Source organism: Tauraco erythrolophus, chromosome 15 (genome assembly GCF_009769465.1).
Source record: "Tauraco erythrolophus isolate bTauEry1 chromosome 15, bTauEry1.pri, whole genome shotgun sequence".
NCBI lineage: Eukaryota > Metazoa > Chordata > Aves > Musophagiformes > Musophagidae > Tauraco > Tauraco erythrolophus.
Window position 1 is genome coordinate 1,119,279 of NC_141479.1, and position 18,912 is coordinate 1,138,190.

General features: G+C 59.8%; 2 protein-coding genes across 2 annotated transcripts; both read left to right on the forward strand.

Moving 5' to 3' along the window:
• The first annotated feature begins 139 nt into the window (after positions 1 to 139).
• Positions 140 to 8,175, forward strand: ELMO3 (engulfment and cell motility 3). Its single transcript, XM_086620827.1, has 20 exons — positions 140 to 217; positions 299 to 339; positions 441 to 513; positions 590 to 640; positions 1,090 to 1,259; positions 2,116 to 2,215; positions 2,321 to 2,472; positions 3,257 to 3,335; positions 3,944 to 3,994; positions 4,359 to 4,481; positions 4,661 to 4,792; positions 5,057 to 5,161; positions 5,714 to 5,822; positions 6,053 to 6,189; positions 6,301 to 6,464; positions 6,587 to 6,699; positions 6,954 to 7,058; positions 7,358 to 7,440; positions 7,679 to 7,759; positions 7,963 to 8,175. Exons 1-20 carry the CDS (start codon positions 140 to 142, stop codon positions 8,173 to 8,175), a joined length of 2,160 nt encoding a protein of 719 aa, XP_086476953.1.
• Positions 8,176 to 10,502: 2,327 nt separating this feature from the next.
• On the forward strand, positions 10,503 to 17,915 carry TMEM208 (transmembrane protein 208). The gene is given in 7 exon segments (XM_086621098.1): positions 10,503 to 10,523; positions 10,612 to 10,707; positions 10,831 to 10,890; positions 11,033 to 11,169; positions 15,689 to 15,773; positions 17,477 to 17,575; positions 17,577 to 17,915. Coding segments are annotated over 7 exon segments (525 nt in total). The 5' UTR covers positions 10,503 to 10,517; the 3' UTR covers positions 17,619 to 17,915.
• The last annotated feature ends 997 nt before the right edge of the window (positions 17,916 to 18,912 follow it).

An 18,912-nucleotide genomic window follows, 5' to 3' on the forward strand; every position in this document is an offset into this window, starting at 1 on the left:
CTCCGGCTCTGGCACCGCCGCCGAGCCCGGCGGAGGGGGCGGCGGGAGGCGGGGAGGCGGCGGCGGCGGCGGCGGCCGGAACTGCGGCGCGGCGGGGCGGGGAGCGGCGCGGCGGGGTGCGGGTGCGGCGGCCGGAGCCATGCCGCCGCCCAAGGACGTGGTGAAGATCGCCATCCAGATGGTGGGAGCCATCCCGCAGCTCATCGAGCTCCAGCAGGTACCGCCCGGCACCCCAACCCCCCCCGCAGCCCATCCCCGGGCCCCCCGTCCCGGCTCACGGCCACTCTCTCGCTCGCAGACGAAGCCCCTCGCCTCCGTCCTCAAGGACGTCTGCGACACGTGAGTATGGCACCCGCCGCCCGCCACCGGCTCGTGGTGGCCCACCGGTGCCCGGCGGTAGCCGTCGGTACGGTGCCGTGACCGGCCGCCCGTCGCCGCAGGTGGAGCCTGCCCAACGCCGAGCGCTACGCCCTGCAGTACGCGGACGGGCGGCAGACCTACATCACCGAGTCGGTGAGATGCCCTCCGACCTCCCTCCGGCCCCACCGGCCCGCTGCTCGCCGGCTCACCGCTTCGTTTCTCCTTACAGAACCGCGGGGACATTAAGAACGGGAGCATTTTACGGCTGACCACCTCCCCGGTACATCCCTCCGTCCCCCCGTCTTCCTTCTCCGCCGCGTGCTCTGGTGGGATGTCCCCCTGCGACCGAGCCCTCTGCCGCTGCCTCGCTCGGCGACTTCTGGCTCTTGACGGCTCCTCTCGGTGCCTCAGACCCATCACACCTGTCTCAACCTTCACTCTCCCTCGGCAGAGCTCGGGGGAGTTTGAAGAGAAACCAAATCGTCTTGAGATGCTTTGGACGCGGGGGCCAACTCATCGAGCGTTCTTAGTGTCGTGCCAGCTTGACCTCCTTCCTCAGCTCCTCCTGGTCCCTGCTCTGGTGGCTCTGTCTCTTGGTCCAGCTCCTCACCAGGGCTGCTCTAGCCTGAGCCTCCTTCCAAAACTCGTGCTTATGCTCTTCCAGCCTTCTCCAAGCTTCTCGCTGTCTTTCGATGAGCCCCTTTGGCTTGATTCTTTCCTTCCTGGTAGGACCAAGAAGCAGAGAGGTTGTACAGTGGGATCCAGAGCAACAACTCGGATGTGAAGACTGACTCGCTGAAGAAGCTTGCGAGCCTCTCCCAGGACGTTACCTTTGCTCAGGAGTTCATCAACAGGAATGGCTTGAAACAAATCTTCTATATTGTGGAAGAAGGGAACGAGTGAGTATCAGGAGAGGACTTTCCTCACGGTTCTTGGCTGTTCTTCTCCCTTGCTAATGCTGTATGAGCTCCAAGCGGCTGTTGGAGTGGTCTCGGCTCATGTTCCTGGCCCGTTGATCCCTGTGCTGCAGCACGAAGGGTCAGCGTGGCAGCAGGGTGCTTGGCTCTGCGGGCTCCTTACCTGCAGGTATGAGGCTGTGTCCTCGCACGCTGGCAGCCAGGGGAGAGTCCCCAGGGATCTGTGGTCCTGACTCCTCGTGAATTGTGCCCAGACTTTAACCTCCTGTCCCTTCGCTGGCTGGGTCATCTGCAGCCCCATGGGTTTCGCTGCCAGGAGACCTCCTGTGATGATCGTGCTACTGCTGGTTCCTGCCACTCCGAATAATCCCTCTGCCATGAGGTTGTAACTGCAGGCAGCTCAAAAAGACCCCGGTTGCCAAACTAGTGCCTGCCTGACTCTTTCAGGATGTGGTGGTGTGTCTCCTCTGAGCTCCTATCTCGCAGAGGATGTGGAGCCCAAAACCAAGCAGTGCAGTGCGTGTTTCTTGGAAGTAGAGGGAGGGATTTGGGGTGGCTTGGCTTTCCCGAGGGCTTGTCTGCGGTGATCTTTGTACCGTGGCAACACAGCTTTCCAGAAGCTGTTGAACTTCCCCTGCCTCGACTTCCTGGGATGACTAAGCAAGAGTCCGATTTCTCACCCAGCAGTCTCTCTTTCCTTTCTTCTCCAGCTCGCTGCTCTCTGCTGCTTTAGTTATTTCTGACGTACCCACCAATGTGCAACTGCACTCGTGCCTTATGGTGGTGACAGGGGGGTATCTGGACCCACCTTACTGCGTTTGCTCATCTGTTCCTCCAGCACAGGGGAGATGCTAGCCCACACCCTGAAGGCCTTCATGGAGCTGATGGAGCATGATTTTGTGTCCTGGGAGACTCTCAGTGCTACCTTCATCAAGAAGGTAAGCGCCTTCTCCAGGTTCCACAGCCTGTGCCCCTGGGATTCCTTTGTTGCCCCCGTCACCCGGGCTCAGCCTGCCCTCGGCGGATGGTTTTGTGTCTCGTAGATAGTGAGTTACGTCAATATGAACGCGGTGGATGCGTCTGTCCAGCAGCTCTCCTTGTCTATCTTGGAGAACTTGGTACCCACCAGTCGCCTCCTCTTTGAGCTAGTCAAAAAAGAAGTGACCTTGGATCGTCTTCTCACCCACTTGCAGGTGTAAGTGGAGAGGCCAGAGCACCGTTTGCCCCCATCCCAAAGCCGGTGGGGATGAGGTGATGGATTCGGTTTCCCCAGGTGTTGCCGATTATCCCTGGCACAATGTTGTGTTATCCCTTCCTAAAAAAACTTGTGAGTGGGCAGCCTGTCCTGTCCTCGCTGCTGGGGGAGGGATGGACTGTCCTCAAAACCATCCCGTTTCCAGGTTGGATTCCTTCCTTCATGGCCTGTTTCGTTCCGATATTTTAGTTCTTGAGCTGACCTGCTGTTTTCCTGGCGCTGGCTCTTCCATCCCTTTCCCTGGTGTATTTGGGAGCAGTGGTATATTCCCTGCAACGTGGGGTGGTGGTGCTGTATTGAACAGAGTTTGTGAAGTCCCTCAGATAAAGCATGTTCTTCGTTCCCACATCTGCCTCCAACCTCTGCATCTCTTCAGTTTGGAGGTTGCTCCTTCAAGAAAATGGAGAGGCTTGTGCCCAGGGCTCCTGCCAGACGGGAATCTGCTGCTCGCCCCAGATTTTCCTGCAGCTCCAAAATGCTGCACCCATGGGTGTGTGTAAAGCAACGACTGATCTACCCGTGGATGCTCTGCAGACACAGCTCTGGGCACCATCTCACCCCGGTCCTGCTGTCAGCAGCTTCTCGTGGCTCTGACCTCTCCAGGTCACCCAGCTCCACGCACTGGGGTCCAGCAGTGAAAAGAGGAGAGGGCTCTTCCTTGGGCAGGGCAAGACCACCCTCAGGGCTGATGACTCTCCTCATCCTCATCGCCTTCCTTCTGCAGGACAAACGCCCAGCTGCAGCTGAAGGCGATGGCCCTCCTCATCGCACTGCTGCTGGCTGCGACCGACGCCGAGCGGCGGGTAAGGGGCTGCTCTCTGCCCGCGGGCAGTAGGCAGGACCGGGTGATGGGAGCGTGGTGGCCATCGCAGATCCAACCACCGTGGTGCCCTTGTCATGGGGGTTCTCTGCTGTCTCACACTCCTTGGGGTGGTTCTAGGGGGATGCAAGATCTCACACGCCAGGAGAAGTATCACGGCTGGTGGTGGCACAGTGACCGTGATGGTGCAGCCCCAGCACCTGGCACATCTGGGCCCCCCTGTGATGGGGTCTCAGGCAGCTGGGGATCTCCACCGTAGCGTGTGTGTTCTCTGGGATGGTGGGGCTGGGAGAGGTACCCGGAGATATTTCAAGTCAGTGTCCTCTCTCTGCCCCTTCTCCTTGACGGACACAACCTGTCCTGGCAGCCTGGTGGGGCAGGATCTGTTTGAGCCCTGCTGGGGTGGGCTAGTCCTGGCTGCCAGGGCAGTGGAAGCTGGGGGCAGGTCTCCTGCTCCCCAGTGTCACTCCTGCCTGTGGCGCAAAGCCAGGAAGAGTGGGGAAGACAGGTCAGCAGAGGGAGCACTGGCTTTTTTTGGGAAATGGCGGTGTGCTCAGCTGGGCAACATCTCACAGCCTCTTCCCTTCCTAGGACATGATGGACTACCTGAGGGAGAAGAATATCAGACAGTTTATTCACAAGGTGAGGAGCTGGGATTGCGCAAGGGTCTGCTCTGTGCGTCATCCTCTGTCCTTCCTCCCCAGCCCCTGGCCCCTCAGCCCCAGCCTTTGGCGACCATGCCTGGCTGGGTTGCCTGCATGCCCCACGCCCCTTCCTTGATGCCTCCTGTGGGTGCTGCTACGCTGGCACGCACATGCCCAGGGTGGCACCCCTGGCTGCCTGTGGTTCGGCGCACCCAGCTCTCGCCCAGCCCCGAGGGGACCTGCCTGCTTCCTAACACCCCTTGGAGCAGCAGGGCCTGCTGGGCTTTGGCTCTTGGGTCCTGTGCTTGGAGGAACCAGGAGCAGCAGCCCGGGGGAACCTTCTCACTCGCGGTCTCCTGTAGAACATCATCCACAGCTCCGAGCCGCTGGCGGACGAGATGGCCCATTACCTGTACGTGCTGCAGTCCGTCAGCCTCAACCTGTGCGAGCGCCGCATGAGGACCTCCATGGATCCCTACTCGCAGGTCTGGGAGCCTTCTCCTTGCGATTTTGGTCCTGGTCTCTTCCACCTGTGGAAGTAGAGGCGGGTGAAGGTTCACCTTTGGGTGAACCCAGCACGTTTGATTTCATTGTCGGTTTGTCCTGGGAGAAACCTGCTTGTGTGAGACTCACCAGCATCCCCTCCTCTCCACTCTCTCTCCAGGAACAACGGGAGCTCCTCCAGTCCCTGCGCCAAACCGCCTTTGAGTCAGAGAGCGAGGCGCCTGCCAGCAACTTCAACACGGAGCGCCGGCGATCCCTGTGTGCCAAGGAGTTCCGCAAGCTGGGCTTCATGGTGCGTCCCTCTGCATCCATCTCCTCCCCAGCCCCGTGCCAGCTCCATCACTCGCCCTCAGCAGCACCTTCCGATGGCTCCCCTAAGCCTGGTGTCCCAGTTGATGGGCCACCAGGCAGCACCTCCCTTCTGCTCCCTCGGCACCGTGAGTGCTGCGGAGCTGCCGGGACTCAAAAGGCAAACCCCGTGGCTGCGTCAGGAGGACTCTTCTGCTTGGAGGAGAAAATGGCAGTTGCTGAATTGCATCCTTTTGTGTCCTCCTAGAACAACAGCAACCCAGCGGAGGACCTGCGCCGGGCCCCGCCGGGCCTCCTTGCCCTCGACAACATGGTGTATTTCTCCAGGCACACTCCCAACGCCTACAGCAGGGTTCGTGCTCGCTCCCAGAGATCTCCCTGGCACAGAGGTGCTGGTGGATCTCCACCTTCTTCTCCTTTCCTTGTGACCTGTCCTTAGCCAGCCCCCGGCGAGGATGTCCCTTTTGGGCAAGTGTCCTACTGTTGCCCTATTTCAGATGGAGCCGAGTCCTCCCTGGGGGTAGGAGCAGCCGTTTGAGGCTGGTAGCACTGAACGGTCCCCATAATTTTGAGCGTTTTCCCCACAGCTTGGTTTCCATGTCTTCTTCATGTCTGAGCAAACTGGGGTGGTTTGGGCAAAACCAACCAGTGGCTGCAGAGCATTAACCCCCGTTCTGACTTGCTCTGCCTGCCATCAGCTCCAGCACGGCACGGCAGCAGGGGGAGGAGGGGACTGGGGCTGGTTTTGGGGGAGATCTAACTGCTCCTGTTAGGGATGGTTTAATCTGGGGGGACAGCTCGACTAGGAAGTCCAGGAGGAGTGTGGGATGTCTGAGCCCCACCATTGGGGCAGCCCTCTGAGCCCTCAGACCGTGTAACGCGAGGCATCGACCCTCTCCTCCAGTTTGTCCTGGAGAACAGCAGCCGGGAGGACAAACACGAATGCCCCTTCGCTCGAAGCAGCATCCAGCTCACCCTGATCCTCTGCGAGATCCTGCACGTTGGAGAACCGTGTACGTGTGAGCCCTGGCTTGGCCATCACCCTGCCTCGTTGGCTGCCGGCTGGCAGGAGTTGGGGGCAAGCTGCCAGGGCAGGGGACTGCATACGTGGGGCCAGCAGGCTCTGGCGTGGCTGGCAGCAGGGGAAGGGGAGGTAGGGCTGGAAAATGTCCAGGTTCTCCTGGACGCTGAAATCCCCTGGAAAAACTGGGGGATCTGGCATCGTCTGTCCTTCTCACCGCAGGCTCGGAGACGGCTCAGGCCTTTTACCCTATGTTCTTCGGGCAGGATCATTTCTTTGAAGAGCTCTTCTGCATCTGCATCCAGCTGGTGAACAAGACCTGGAAGGAGATGCGGGCTACCCAGGAGGACTTTGACAAGGTGCGAGGGACGCTGGGGCCCCTGGACGAGAGCTGGGGCCACGGGCTGCGCACGAATTCCAGGGCTCTGGGGAGCGTCCCCAGACCCGGGGTGACATCCTGGGCCGTGCAGGTGCTGCAGGTGGTGCGGGAGCAGATCACCAGGACCCTGTCCCTCAAGCCCACCTCCCTGGAGTTATTCAAGACCAGAGTGAACGCTCTGAACTACAGCGAGATCCTGAAGCTGCGGCAGACGGAGCGGCTGCATCAGGAGGAGACGCTGGCCGTGCCCGTGCTGTGAGTGGGCTGCGGGAGCCGGAGCGGCGATGGGATGCGGGGAGAGATGCCGTGGGGCTGGGGGAGGTCAGCGGGCGCCCGCTGAAGTGGCCGTGCGCCCCTTCTGCTGGCTCTCGCCCCAGGGAGTTGCGCGAGAGGCTGAAGCCGGAGCTCCTGGAGCTGATCCGACAGCAGCGCCTGCTGCACCTCTGCGAGGGCACCCTCTTCCGCAAGATCAGCAGCCGCCGCAGGCAGGGTGAGTGCCAGCCCTCTGCTCCTGGGTGGGCATCCCGGGAGGGGGCAGAGGCTTGTCCCCGTGTCCTCTGCCACCGGAAAAGTCGCAGGTAGCTGCGGGGAGCAGCATGGCTGGCTCCCTGGGTGGTTGGTGCGGGATAACCCCCGGGTGGGACCAAGTGGGGTGCCCTGATGAGGGGGCAGCTCCGTGCACCCCAGGGAAGGGGATCTCAGCGGGGGAAGGCTGAGCGTTTCCTGACGGCCCTTCTCCTGCAGACAAGCTCTGGTACTGCCGCCTGTCACCCAACCACAAAGTGCTGCACTACGGGGACGTGGAGGAGGGGGTGCACTCTCCCCCCATCGAGAGCCTGCCGGAGAAAAGTAGGTGATGGGGTGGGAAGGAGGGGAGCCCTCTGCCCACCCCAGCTGGGACGTGCTGGGGACACCTGAAGGTGGGAATCGTCCCTCCGCCCGGCTGCCTCGTGCCTGGAGCAGTGCCTGTTGGTGCTGTGGCACTGGGAGCTGTGGGAGTCCAGGCTGGGGTGGGCTGGCTCTCCAAAGGGTGCTGCAGAGTGGCTGGAAGCCCCCCAAGGTGCAGATGGCTGCGAGCCCCTGTGCTTGGGCTCTGAGCACCAGGGGGAGAGGAGAGCAGGTGCTCACAGCTCCTCCGCTTGCCCCAGTTCCTGTGGCGGACATGAAGATGCTGCTTTTGGGGAAGGAGTGTCCGCACACGAAGGAGAAGAGCTCTGGGAAGCAGAACAAGGTCAGCATCTCCTGCTCCAGGTTGCGCAGTTGGTGATGGGTTTTGGTGGTGGGTGGATGGTGGCAGGTTGGGTGGTTTCATGGACCATGGCAGGGTTTTGACGTGGCTTGTAACTGGAGACCTCTTGGGTCTTCTGGGGTGCAGAGGAGGAGGCTGGGAGGCACCTCCTGCTCTGAACCCCACTGGGCTGGAAAGAGGCCAGCTGGGAAGCCGGCTACCCACTGCGCTGTCCCCACAGGACGTCCTGGAGCTGGCCTTCTCCATCGTCTACGACGTGGAGGAATACTGCCTCAACTTCATTGCTCCCACCCGGTACGAGGTGAGCTCCAGTGGCCCGCTGGGGAGGCACGCTGCGCCCAGATGTCCTTGCCAGGGGACAGCCGGCAGGGAAAGGAGTTGTGTTTTTGTGTGCGTCCCCACCCTGCTGGGCTTCCCTGGGGTGGGAGCCACAGCTGGCAGGAGGAGGTGGCTCTCCAGCTGCTCAGTGCTGGTGCCAGAGTCGCCCGTGCTCTGCTTCCCCAGTTCTGCCTCTGGACGGATGGGCTGAACGTTCTCCTGGGCAAGGAGATGACGAGCGAGCGAACGCAGACAGACCTCGATGTCCTGCTGTCCATGGAGCTCAAGCTGCGGCTCCTGGACTTGGAGAATATCAGCATCCCCGACACCCCACCTCCCGTCCCAAAGCCCCCCAGCAACTTAAACTTCTGCTACGACTTCAGCCACGCAGAGCAGTGAGTTCCTCCCTGTGCCCCAACCCTCCCCTGTGGCCCCCAAAATCAACCCCCTTCCTCCAGGCTCTGTCCTCCACCTCCTGCCCAAAGGATGAGCCCAAGCGCTGGCTGGGGGCTCGGGCGTGCGCTGCCTGTGCCTTGCCCACCCCGGGGTGAAGCGTCCACCCTTCCCTGCCTGCGTCCTGCCCTCCTGCCAGAGCACGGAGCTGAGCCATGGAGCTTCAGGCTCCTGCTCCAGGGGAGTGACCCGGCTGCTTCGCCGCCCTGCCACAGGCAGGTGAGACCAAATACTTTCCGGACAGCCGAACCCCTCTGTGCTGGTGCTGCCCCCCACGCCGCAGCCAGGCTTTTGGGTAGAGAGGGCAAGGATGCAGGCAGGAATAGAGGTACAGGCAGCACTGGGACAGCTGGAGTAGGGGGGCAGCACTACAGAGGTACGAATCTGCACTGCTTGACTCTCCCCGTCAGCGCAGGGGGATCCTTAATGGACAAGAAGGGGCTTAGAAAAAGGATAAAACACCCCTTTCCGCTCAGTTTGTCGAGCACATGGCACTTCCAGAGCACAGGGTGCCTGCCCAGCCAGGCCCCTCCCGCACCGACAGGTTTTTCTGCTGAGCCCCGTGCTCCCACCCCTGGCAGGGGCTGTTGAGGGCACAGGCCCCCTCTCCCCAGCGCTGTTTCAGCTGGGCAGGGGCTCACTGCCGCCGTGCCCGTTGTGAGGAGGAGACCCCGATCTGCCTGTGCTGCCCAGTGCCGCGGCACTCGTGCCAGTCCTGGTGCCTTCCCCCGCCCCAGGCGGGTACTTGCACACTTCAGCCCTGCTGCTGCACTACTGCACCACAATGAGCTACCTCCTCCCTGGCCCCCACGTCGCCCACCCCGGTGCCCTGCACCTCCTCGTGCCTACGGCTTCTCCATCGGGTGTAGCCTGTGACCGCAGCCACAGGTTGCTGGGGCTCTGACTGTGCCTCTGCCTCCCGCGTCTCGGGACAATAAACACTAGTGGAGAACTCGGGGCCGTGTCCTTTCCAGAGGTTTGGGGGTGAGGATGGCTGTGGGGCAAAAAGAGGCCATAGTGGGCAAGACTGGGACTGTGCTGCTGCGGAAGCTGTGGCACAGAGCGTGAGGAAGCCTGGAGGAGGTCGGGCAGGAAGATTTTGTTCCTGCTGTTGAGGAGCAGGCGTGGAGTCAAGTTACCTCCGAGGAAGGTGGTGGTGGGGTTACAGCCAAGGCTGTTCCCAGCCTAGGAAGGCCTGGGAGCACTGCAGGTGGTCCCGGTAACAAGTGGGACAGGCTCAGCTCCTGCAAGTGGGCCAGTGCCTCTTGGGCTTGAAGGTTGGAGAGCAGCATCCTGGCTGTAAGGAGACTGTTAGACAAGGCTGGCCGGGCAGTGTGTGCGAGGCCAGGCTGTGTGGCCCCAGCTCTTGCCCCACGCACTGAACCACTTCCTAGGAGCCAGCGGAGCTACGGAGGTGAGAGCAGCATAAAATCATGGAATGGTTTGGGTTGGAAGGGACCTTCAAGATCACCCAGTTCCAACCCCCCTGCCATGGGCAGGGACACCCTCCACTACACCAGGTTGCTCAAAGCCTCATCCAGCCTGGCCTTGAACACTTCCAGGGATGGGGCAGCCATAGCTTCTCTGGGCAACCTGTGCCAGTGCCTCACCACCCTCAGAGGGAAAAATTTCTGCCTTGGATCTCATCGAAATCTCCCCTCTTTCAGTTTAAAGCTGTTGCCCCTTGTCCTGTCACTACACCCCTTGTCCAAAGCCCCTCTCCAGCTTTCCTGTAGCCCCTTTAGGTACTGGAAGGCTGCTGGAAGGTCTCCCCGGAGCCTTCTCTTCTCCAGGCTGAACAGCCCCAACTCTCTCAGCCTGTCTCCAGAGCAGAGGTGCTCCAGCCCTTGGATCATCTCTGTGGCCTCCTCTGGACCCGCTCCAGCAGCTCCATGTCCTTCTTGTGTTGGGGACCCCAGAGCTGAAGGCAGCACTGCAGGGGGGTCTCATGAGAGCAGAGCAGAGGGGCAGAATCCCCTCCCTGACCTGCTGCCCACGCTGCTCTGGATGCAGCCCAGGACATGATTGGCTCTCTGGGCTGCCAGCGCACGGTGCCGGCTCATGGTGAGCTTCTCCTCAACCAACGCCCCCAAGACCTTCTCCTCAGGGCTGCACAGTGAGCCCCTCAGGCGGGGCAGGCCCGCGGGGCCCCCGGGGCCTCGGGAAGGGGCGGCCCCGCCCCCGGCCCTTCCTGCGGCGGCCCCGCCGCCATTGCCCATGCGCGGCCCCGCCCTTCCGGCCCCGCCGAGCGGCGCTGCCGGTGCGGGCCGGACGCGGCGCGCGCAGCCATGGCGGTGAGTGGCGGGGAAGGGGGTCGGGGCGGCGGGGCCGGGCGGGCGGGCGGGCGAGCGCGGCCGCTGACCGCCTTTCTTGGCTCTGCAGCCCAAGGGCAAGGCGGGCACCAAGGGCAAGAAGCAGATCTTCGAGGAGAACCGGGAGACGCTGCGCTTCTACCTCCGCATCATCCTGGGCGCCTCGGTGAGGGCGGCGCGGGGGGGCCGGGCCGGCGGGAAGGAAGGGCCGGGCTGACAGCCGTGCCGGGCCGGGCTGACAGCCGTGCCGGGCCGGGCTGACAGCCGTGCCCCCCCTCTCTCTCCGCAGGCCGTCTACGCCGTGGTGAACCTGGTGATCTTCTACCCCGCCGCCTCGGCCTGGACGTGGGTGAGCGGGCAGGGCACCGCGGCCTGGCCTGGCATCAAGCCGGGTCCTTTCCTGGCCGCTGTGGCAGCAAGGCCAGCAGAGCGCCGCCGCTGTGCCCGGGGAGCCGTGGCTTCCGCGGCTGACAGCCGTTTCCTTCTTGCAGCTAGCCTTCGTCTTCAGCTCCGTGGTCTACGGCACCAGCTACCGGTCCATGAACTCCATGGCAAAGCCGTCTTTCGCAGACGATGGCAGCCTTGCCGACGGGGGAATTGACCTGAACATGGAGCAGGGGATGGCAGAGTGAGTGTCCACACCCGCACGAGCCCAGGTGAGCAGGACCTGCTGCCTGAGCGTGCACGCAGAGCCGGAGGAGCCCCAGGAGGAGAAGGCCAGGGCTCAGCTCCCACCTCCGCTCGCCCACGTGCAGGCATGAAGGGAGCTGGAAGCCTGTAGCCATTTTTTTTTTTCCAAAATGTACCTAAACCGCGCTTGTTATCTGAACGCTTGACCCAGCGTGCGCTAGTTGAGAGCGGCCACGTGGGTATGTCAGCCTGGAACAGGCGCTCTCCTCAGGGCTGGGGCGCACAGGTAGGAGATCCCAAACGGTTCAGCTGGAGGAGCTTACAGCCTTCTTTCTGGGAAGAGACAGCGCTGACGCTGCACATGCTTCTGCAACGCAGAGGAATATATATCTTCTTTTTAAACCACTGCTGCAGGTGGTGCTGGACAGAGCAGAAGCGCATGTGCTGCCAGTTGCCCCATCCTGGCAGTGCCTTAAACCATCCTAATTCCGTTGCTTCCACGCTAAAAAAACCTCCCCACTGCCTTAGCCAGCTCCTCTCACCCCCTCAGCCTTTTCTGCCCCTTCGGCTGGTGCATTCCCTGTGTCTGTCTGCGGGCAGCACCAAGTATTTGTGTTCCTGGTGGTGCCATAATTCTTTTCCTCGCTCAAGGAACACACGACAGGAGTTCCTACAAAACAACATTAAATAAGATAAGGAGAGAGCAGTACTGGAACGGCAGAAATACCTTCTAGATGTACGTGCTTTCCAGCCATGAGCTCCAGACTAGGCGCAGAAAACTGCCAGGCAGTCGTGGACACGTCAGGCTCTGCTCTCTGTCCTCCCTGCCCTCCGCCTGTGCCTGCTGGTTCACCCTCTGCATGGTGCTCAGCGAGGGGCTGGGGGTACTTGGCCCCTTCCCTCCTATCCCATTGTCCTACAGTTTAAGGTTTGTCACCAGCTTTCCCTCGCCACCAGGATTTTGGAGACACAAGGGGGCCCTTGTTTCCGGCAGAGCCCTCTGTGTCACGTCAAGCGTTCTCGTGCTGGAAGGGCCACGTACTGAGTTATATATTTTCATTTTTCGTGGCCAGCAGATGCCCGGGGATGTTCTCGGCAGGCAGACCCGCTTGTGCAGCACAGAACCTGCTGCCTCTGCACAGGATGACCTCTTGTCTTGCACGTTTGGGAGTGGAGTAGTGAATTTTCTACGTGCAGCCAGAGTGACTGAGGTGTCCGGTGTAAGAGACTCGGCCGAGGTGGTCAGGAAGAGAGGGAATTATTTCTGTGTGGTTCGTGAGCCGGGTGCTTTACACCCCTCTTCCTCCTCTAGTGACTCCTTTTCCTGCTGGTCAGCCGAGTGTTTTTCTCCCGCTTTGCACTTCTCCGTAGTAGAAGTGTAAAACATTTGGATGCCTGTTTTTGTGAGAGGTGACGTGGCACAGTTGAGTACGGAAAAACAGGGAAGTTTGGTGTCGTCTGGGGTGTCCTAAGCTGTGGGAGACGTGTGAGGCAGCGAAGCAGAGTGGGAGCCCCGATACCTGCCCCACACGTGTGCGGTGGTTCCGGGGGGAAACAGCTGGCAGGAGTTAGCTCAGGGATCCCATTCCTGCTGCGAGGAGGTGTCAGGCGCAGCTGCAGCCCTGGCGTCGTTTCCCCTCGGTGCTGAGGCTCTGAGGTTTTTCTGCCGAGGTGATACACCCTTGGGGGCAGTTTCGTGACACGTGAATTTAACTGGTGTTGGTCGAGGCACGGGCTGTGCGGAACACGGCACAGCTCAGCAGCAGAGCTGTGAAAACACAACCTACACAGCTGAAGTTCCTGTCCTTGTCCCTGGAGCTTTACCTGAGCCTGGGCAGAGCTCTTGGCCATGAGAGCGAGTCTCGTTGTTTTAATCCCACTGGCAGATAAACACGAAGCATTAATGAAGGCTCAGTGCTCCTCCCACTGACTGCGTCCCTGTGTCAGGTGAAGGGCTCTGAATTACCACTCGGGGATCGGGGAACCATAGAATCATAGAACAGTTTGGGTTGGAAGGGACCTCAAGACCATCCAGTTCCATCCTCCCTGCCCATGGGAGCAGGGACACCCATGTCCCATGGGCAGGGACACCTTCCGCTACACCAGGTTGCTCAAAGCCTCACCCAACCTGCCTTGAACACTTCCAGGGATGGGGCAGCCACAGCTTCTCTGGGCAGCCTGTACCAGTGCCTCACCACCCTCAGAGGGAAGAATTTCTTCCTTAGATCCATCGAAATCTCCCCTCTTTCAGTTCAAAGCCATTGCCCCTTGTCCTGTCACTGCACACCCTTGTCCAAAGTCCCTCTCCAGCTTTCCTGTAGGCCCTTTAGGCGCTGGAAGGTCTCCCTGGAGCCTTCTCTTCTCCAGGCTGAACAGCCCCAACTCTCTCAGCCTGTCTCCAGAGCAGAGGTGCTCCAGCCCTCGGATCATCTCTGTGGCCTCCTCTGGCCCTGCTCTAGCAGCTCCATGTCCTTCTGATGTTGGGGACCCCAGAGTAGAACGCAGCACTGCAGGGGGGGTCTCAGGAGAGCAGAGCAGAGGGGCAGAATCCCCTCCCTCGCCCTGCTGCCCACGCTGCTCTGGATGCAGCCCAGGACACGGTTGGCTTTCTGGGCTGCCAGTGCATGGTGCCGGCTCATGGTGAGCTTCTCCTCAACCAACGCACCCAAGTCCTTCTCCTCAGGGCTGCTCTCGATCCATTCTCCCGCCCAGCCAGTTACCTTCAGAAAGCAGCAGATGTTTTCCTGCCTCCCAGCTGGGCATGCCAGGACTGATCAACGCCTGCTCTTTTGGAGCTGCTTCTGGAACGTGGCTGAGTCGCCGGCGTTTCGCTCGCGCTGCCTGTACCTGAATCAGCGGCCATGTGTTGGCTGCTTTGGGGCTGAGGAAGTCTGACCGTGCTGGTCTCTGGGGGAGCTGGGTTTGGTGGGAGCTCTGCTGTCACCCCCTCTGTGGCCTCTGGTGAGGTGTGAGATGTCTGAACCTCAGCGTCTCCTCGTAGAGCTGTTGATGGACTCCGCAGTGTCTCGAGTTGGTGATGGTGACCCAGCACACACCACTTGTTTCTGGTCACTTTATTTGTGCTGTGCTCCCCAGAATAAGACAAGCTGTTCCATTACCATTACCTCGGCCTTTGTTTTCTCAGCTGTGTTCCTGGATGTGACTCGTTCTTACTCCAGCAGAGGGTGATTTAATGGGAGTGAAGGACCTGGCGTTTTTCTCACCTGCCATGACACTCCCTGTGGCTTGTGTTGAAAAACCAATACCTTTTTACCTCTCCTGGGTGTCAGGACCCCCTGAGGGTGGTTGTTGAGGTGTGGGCAGCCTTCTCCCTGTCCATAGCTGCTCTCAGCTCTCCCTCAGGCTGTGTGGAAGACCCCAGAGTCAGACAAGCAAGAGGAGAGGGAGAGCCGTCTGTTGCTGTGGCTTCGCTTGCGGGTGATGCTGTGCTTGTCCTTGCGGCACCCCAGCCCGCTGGTGACCCTGGGTGTGTCTGTCTCCTTGTGAAACGGCACAGGGAAGGTCCACGCTTCCCCTGGTGCAGCCAGCTGTGAGTGGCTCTATGTTATGCCATGATAGCATAGAAAGCCAGCTGTGTCCTGGGCTGCATCCAAAGCAGCGTGGGCAGTGGGTCGAGGGAGGGGATTCTGCCCCTCTGCTCTGCTCTCCTGAGACCCCCCTGCACTGCCGTGTTCAGCTCTGGGGCCCCCAACATCAGAAGGACATGGAGCTGTTGGAGTGGGTCCAGAGGAGGCCACAGAGATGCTCTGAGGCAGGAGCATCTCTGCTATGGAGACAGGCTGAGAGAGTTGGGGCTGTTCAGCCTGGAGAAGAGAAGGCTCCAGGAGACCTTCCAGCACCTTCCAGTACCTAAAGGGGCTACAGGAAAGCTGGAGAGGAGCTTGGACAAGGGGTGTAGTGACAGGACAAGGGGCAATGGCTTTAAATGGAAAGAGGGGAGATTTCAATGGGATCTAAGGAAGAAATTCTCCCTCTGAGGGTGGTGAGGCACTGGCACAGGTTGCCCAGAGAAGCTGTGGCTGCCCATCCCTGGCAGTGTTCAAGGCCAGGCTGGATGGGGCTTTGGAGCAACGTGGTGTAGTGGAGGGTGTCCCTGCCCATGGCAGGGGGGTTGGAACTGGATGATCTTGCAGGTCGCTTCCAACCCAAACCATTCCATGCTTCTGTGATAGGTGTCAAGTCAGCGGGTGCTGGCTGCTGTTGCGGCTGTGGGAGTGGTGGTTTTGTTGCTGATTTCCACCCCCTCGCATTCCTCAGCTTTCTCAATGTCCTTTTTCCGAGACGAGCCTAGCTCCTTAACTCATCAGATCTATTTTCTTGTTGTTTCTTGCTCTGATTCTTCCAGGTTACCATGCGTGGCAAAGCTAGCTGCAGGGGCACAGTCCTGCAGTGGGGCCGGGCAGGGTCGCTCCCGGAGGCGGTGCAGACTTGGCAGGAGCTGGTGTGTCCGGCAGGGGCTGGAAGGGAAGGTCAATGTTTTGTTTTTCTTCCCTCAGGCACCTCAAGGATGTGATCCTGCTGACAGCTATAGTCCAAGTGCTGAGCTGCTTCTCGCCCTACGTCTGGTACTTCTGGCTCTTGGTAAGCCCCTGCGGTGGTCGTTGTCGCTCTGCCTTGTCCTGTCTTTCCTGATGTTCAGGACCCGAGGACGTTATTTATCTGTTTCATTTCAGTGTCCTGTTCCAGGCCAAAAACTGTTCTCTGATAAAATTTTTAATCTCCCCGTCGAGTCCTGTTAAAAATGAGGCTGTATGAGGGAAAGAAGTCCTGATTCCTGTGGGTCAACCCCGTAAAAACAGGCTGGCCTTGGCCTTTTCTCTGGCCCTGGGAAAGGGCAACAAGAACCACGAGGCAGATCAAGCCGTCTTTGTGTGTAGAGCTTTTGTGACTGTGGCAAACAGACTGTGCTGCTGATTGTTTGGTTTCCTCCGTCATTCACCAGCACGGGCCGAGGCTGGGAACCGCTGGGCACTGTGCCGCTCGGAACGTCAGACGCCGTCGGCTTTGATTTCCCCTTAACACACCAGATTTTTCTATTCCCGAAATGTTGTCAGGGGCCTCCGGCTAAACCGCTTTTGCAGAAGGATAACAACATCTCCAGCCAGTTAAAAAAAAAAAAAAATCCCAGAGTTGGTTTGAATATATCCCACGAAGGTAATAAGGCGTCCTGGGAACGTCGAAAGTGGCCTTGTTTCAGTCCTTACAAGTTCCCTTCTTGCTGCCTGGCAGAGGCAGCCTCAACGCGGGCTGTGCCCCGAAGACCATCCAGATCACGTTTGTTTTCCTTTAGAGAACCGTGGGGGTGCTTAGTGAAGGGGGGACAGGTCCGAACGTCTGGGCACTCGGATCTTTCTGGGTAATTCAGACCTGATGCTGGATTTCCGTATACGAAGCCCAAGTGCCGTAGACGTATGCAAGTTCCTAAACTGGATGAAATCAGGCTGTTTATTTTGGACACCTGCCACAGTGGTTTTGATTTCTGTGCATCCTGCGATGCCCCTGATCCAGCCTCTAAAGATATTCCAGCTCCTTCCGCTTGTGTTTGTGCTTGGAATATCTCAAGCACAAGTACAGGCTGGGCGGACAATGGCTGGAGAGCAGCCCTGAGGAGAAGGACTTGGGGGCGTTGGTTGAGGAGAAGCTCAACATGAGCCGGCACCGTGCGCTGACAGCCCAGAAAGCCAACCGTGTCCTGGGCTGCATCCAAGGCAGCGTGGGCAGCAGGGCGAGGGAGGGGATTCTGCCCCTCTGCTCTGCTCTCCTGAGACCCCCCTGCAGTGCTGCGTTCAGCTCTGGGGTCTCCAGCATCAGAAGGACACAGACGGAGAAGATCCGAGGGCTGAAGCACCTCTGCTATGGAAACAGGCTGAGAGAGTTGGGGCTGTTCAGCCTGGAGAAGAGAAGGCTCCGGGGAGACCTTCCAGTACCTAAAGGGGCTACAGGGAAAGCTGGAGAGGGGCTTTGGACAAGGGTGTGTAGTGACAGGACAGGGGCAATGGCTTTAAACCGAAGAGGGCAGATTTCGATGAGATCCAAGGAAGAAATTTTTCCCTCTGAGGGTGGTGAGACACTGGCACAGGTTGCCCAGAGAAGCTGTTGGCTGCCCCATCCCTGGCAGTGTTCAAGGCCAGGCTGGATGGAGGCTTTGAGCAACGTGGTGTAGTGGAAGGTGTCCCTGCCCATGGCAGGTCCCTTCCAACCCAACCATTCCATGATTTCTCAGTAGCTCCCCCGCTGCCAGAGCAGTCCCTAAGTGACCGTTTGTGCCACCCGTGTTTTTGCAGGCGCCGGGAACGTGCCCTCTACCCTCCTGTGGGTGAACATCCTGGGGCCCCTGGTTTACAGCTGACTCCTCACCCGCTGGTCAGGAACCAAATGAGAAGGAAGCAACGCCGCCAAGAACGCCGCCAGATGAAGCGCTTCTAGCCCTGGCTGGGGAGATAGATTCGCGCCGTCTCTCATCTCCACGCTGTTCTTTCATCAGGGATGCGACCGAAACCATCGCAGTAGCTGTGCTGCCCTCTGTCCATCGCTGCCATTCCGCTAGAGAGGCTGCAAGAGACTTCTTTGGTTGGTTCTTTGGCGCCAGTCGAGGCCTTGCTCCTTGGGATGACAAGGGGGGTGATGCTGGGATGTGTGTAAATCCCTTTTTAAAGCAGTGGGGTATCGCGTCCGAGGTTGGGCATTGCAAGTTTGGAGGGAATAGTCCATTAAAGAGCAGAGTCTGACTGACCGTGGTGGCAGTGTGTTCGTACAGGGGCCATCGCAGAGGGGAGCTGTGGAAAATGGCAGCGTGTTCTTGGAGACCTGGACCAGAGGGAAGCAAAATCCCCCAAGACAAGTGGTCTCACCCCTTCCCACGCTTGCCCTGTGCTGCCCTGCCTGCCAGAGCATCTGCACCCCGAGATGGGAGCGCAGGGCAGCCGGGGGTGCTGGGAACTGGGCTTGCAGCCAGACTTGGGGCTTTTGGGTTTGTGCCTGGGCTCTTCTGGGAGCCACAAATTGGCCTGCGCTGCCTTTGCAGGAGCTCAGTGGGATGAAAGGCCACAGCTAAAAGCAGCCAAAACTCAATCTGTCTTCGATTTTTTTTTTTTTTTTTTCCTTTTAAATCCCCTCTCCCAGGGATGGCACAGCCGGGTGCCGTGACTGCTGCACGGACCATGCGTTAGAGCCCAGGAACAGCTCAGGGCAGCTTCTGCTTTTGCCTACTTTGATTTATTAATGTTGTCCCTGCCCAGTATGTTGTTTTACACACTCCAGTGACCCCAGCCTGCTCCTGACGCGCCAGCTCGGAGCCGCGCAGCTCTGCCTGTGCGAGCGAGACACACAGCCGGTGCTCACAGCGGTGCCAGCTTCGCTTTTGATGCCGTCCACAACCTTTAGCCCACGCGTCGTTTCCATTCCATTGTTTTTATTACACGCTTTTTGCCTTACATCAAGCCCCCTCCCCACCTTGAAGTCCTCCCGTGCCTCAGAGCCAGGCAGAGCGGCTGCAGCTGGGCGCGGAGCGATGGATAATAGCGGGCAAATAATCTACGAGGTCGGGGAGAGCAGAGATTGGCACTGGGGGGGAGTAAAGTCCTTCCTGCTGCTGGTGGAGGGCATGAGGGAGGGGGTATGGAGCGGGAAATGCGTACCCGGGGCAATCAGTGGGTACAGGCCAGCCCTTATTCCCTGCCAGGGCTGCCAGGCACAGCCTGGAGCCTCCAGTCCCATCTGC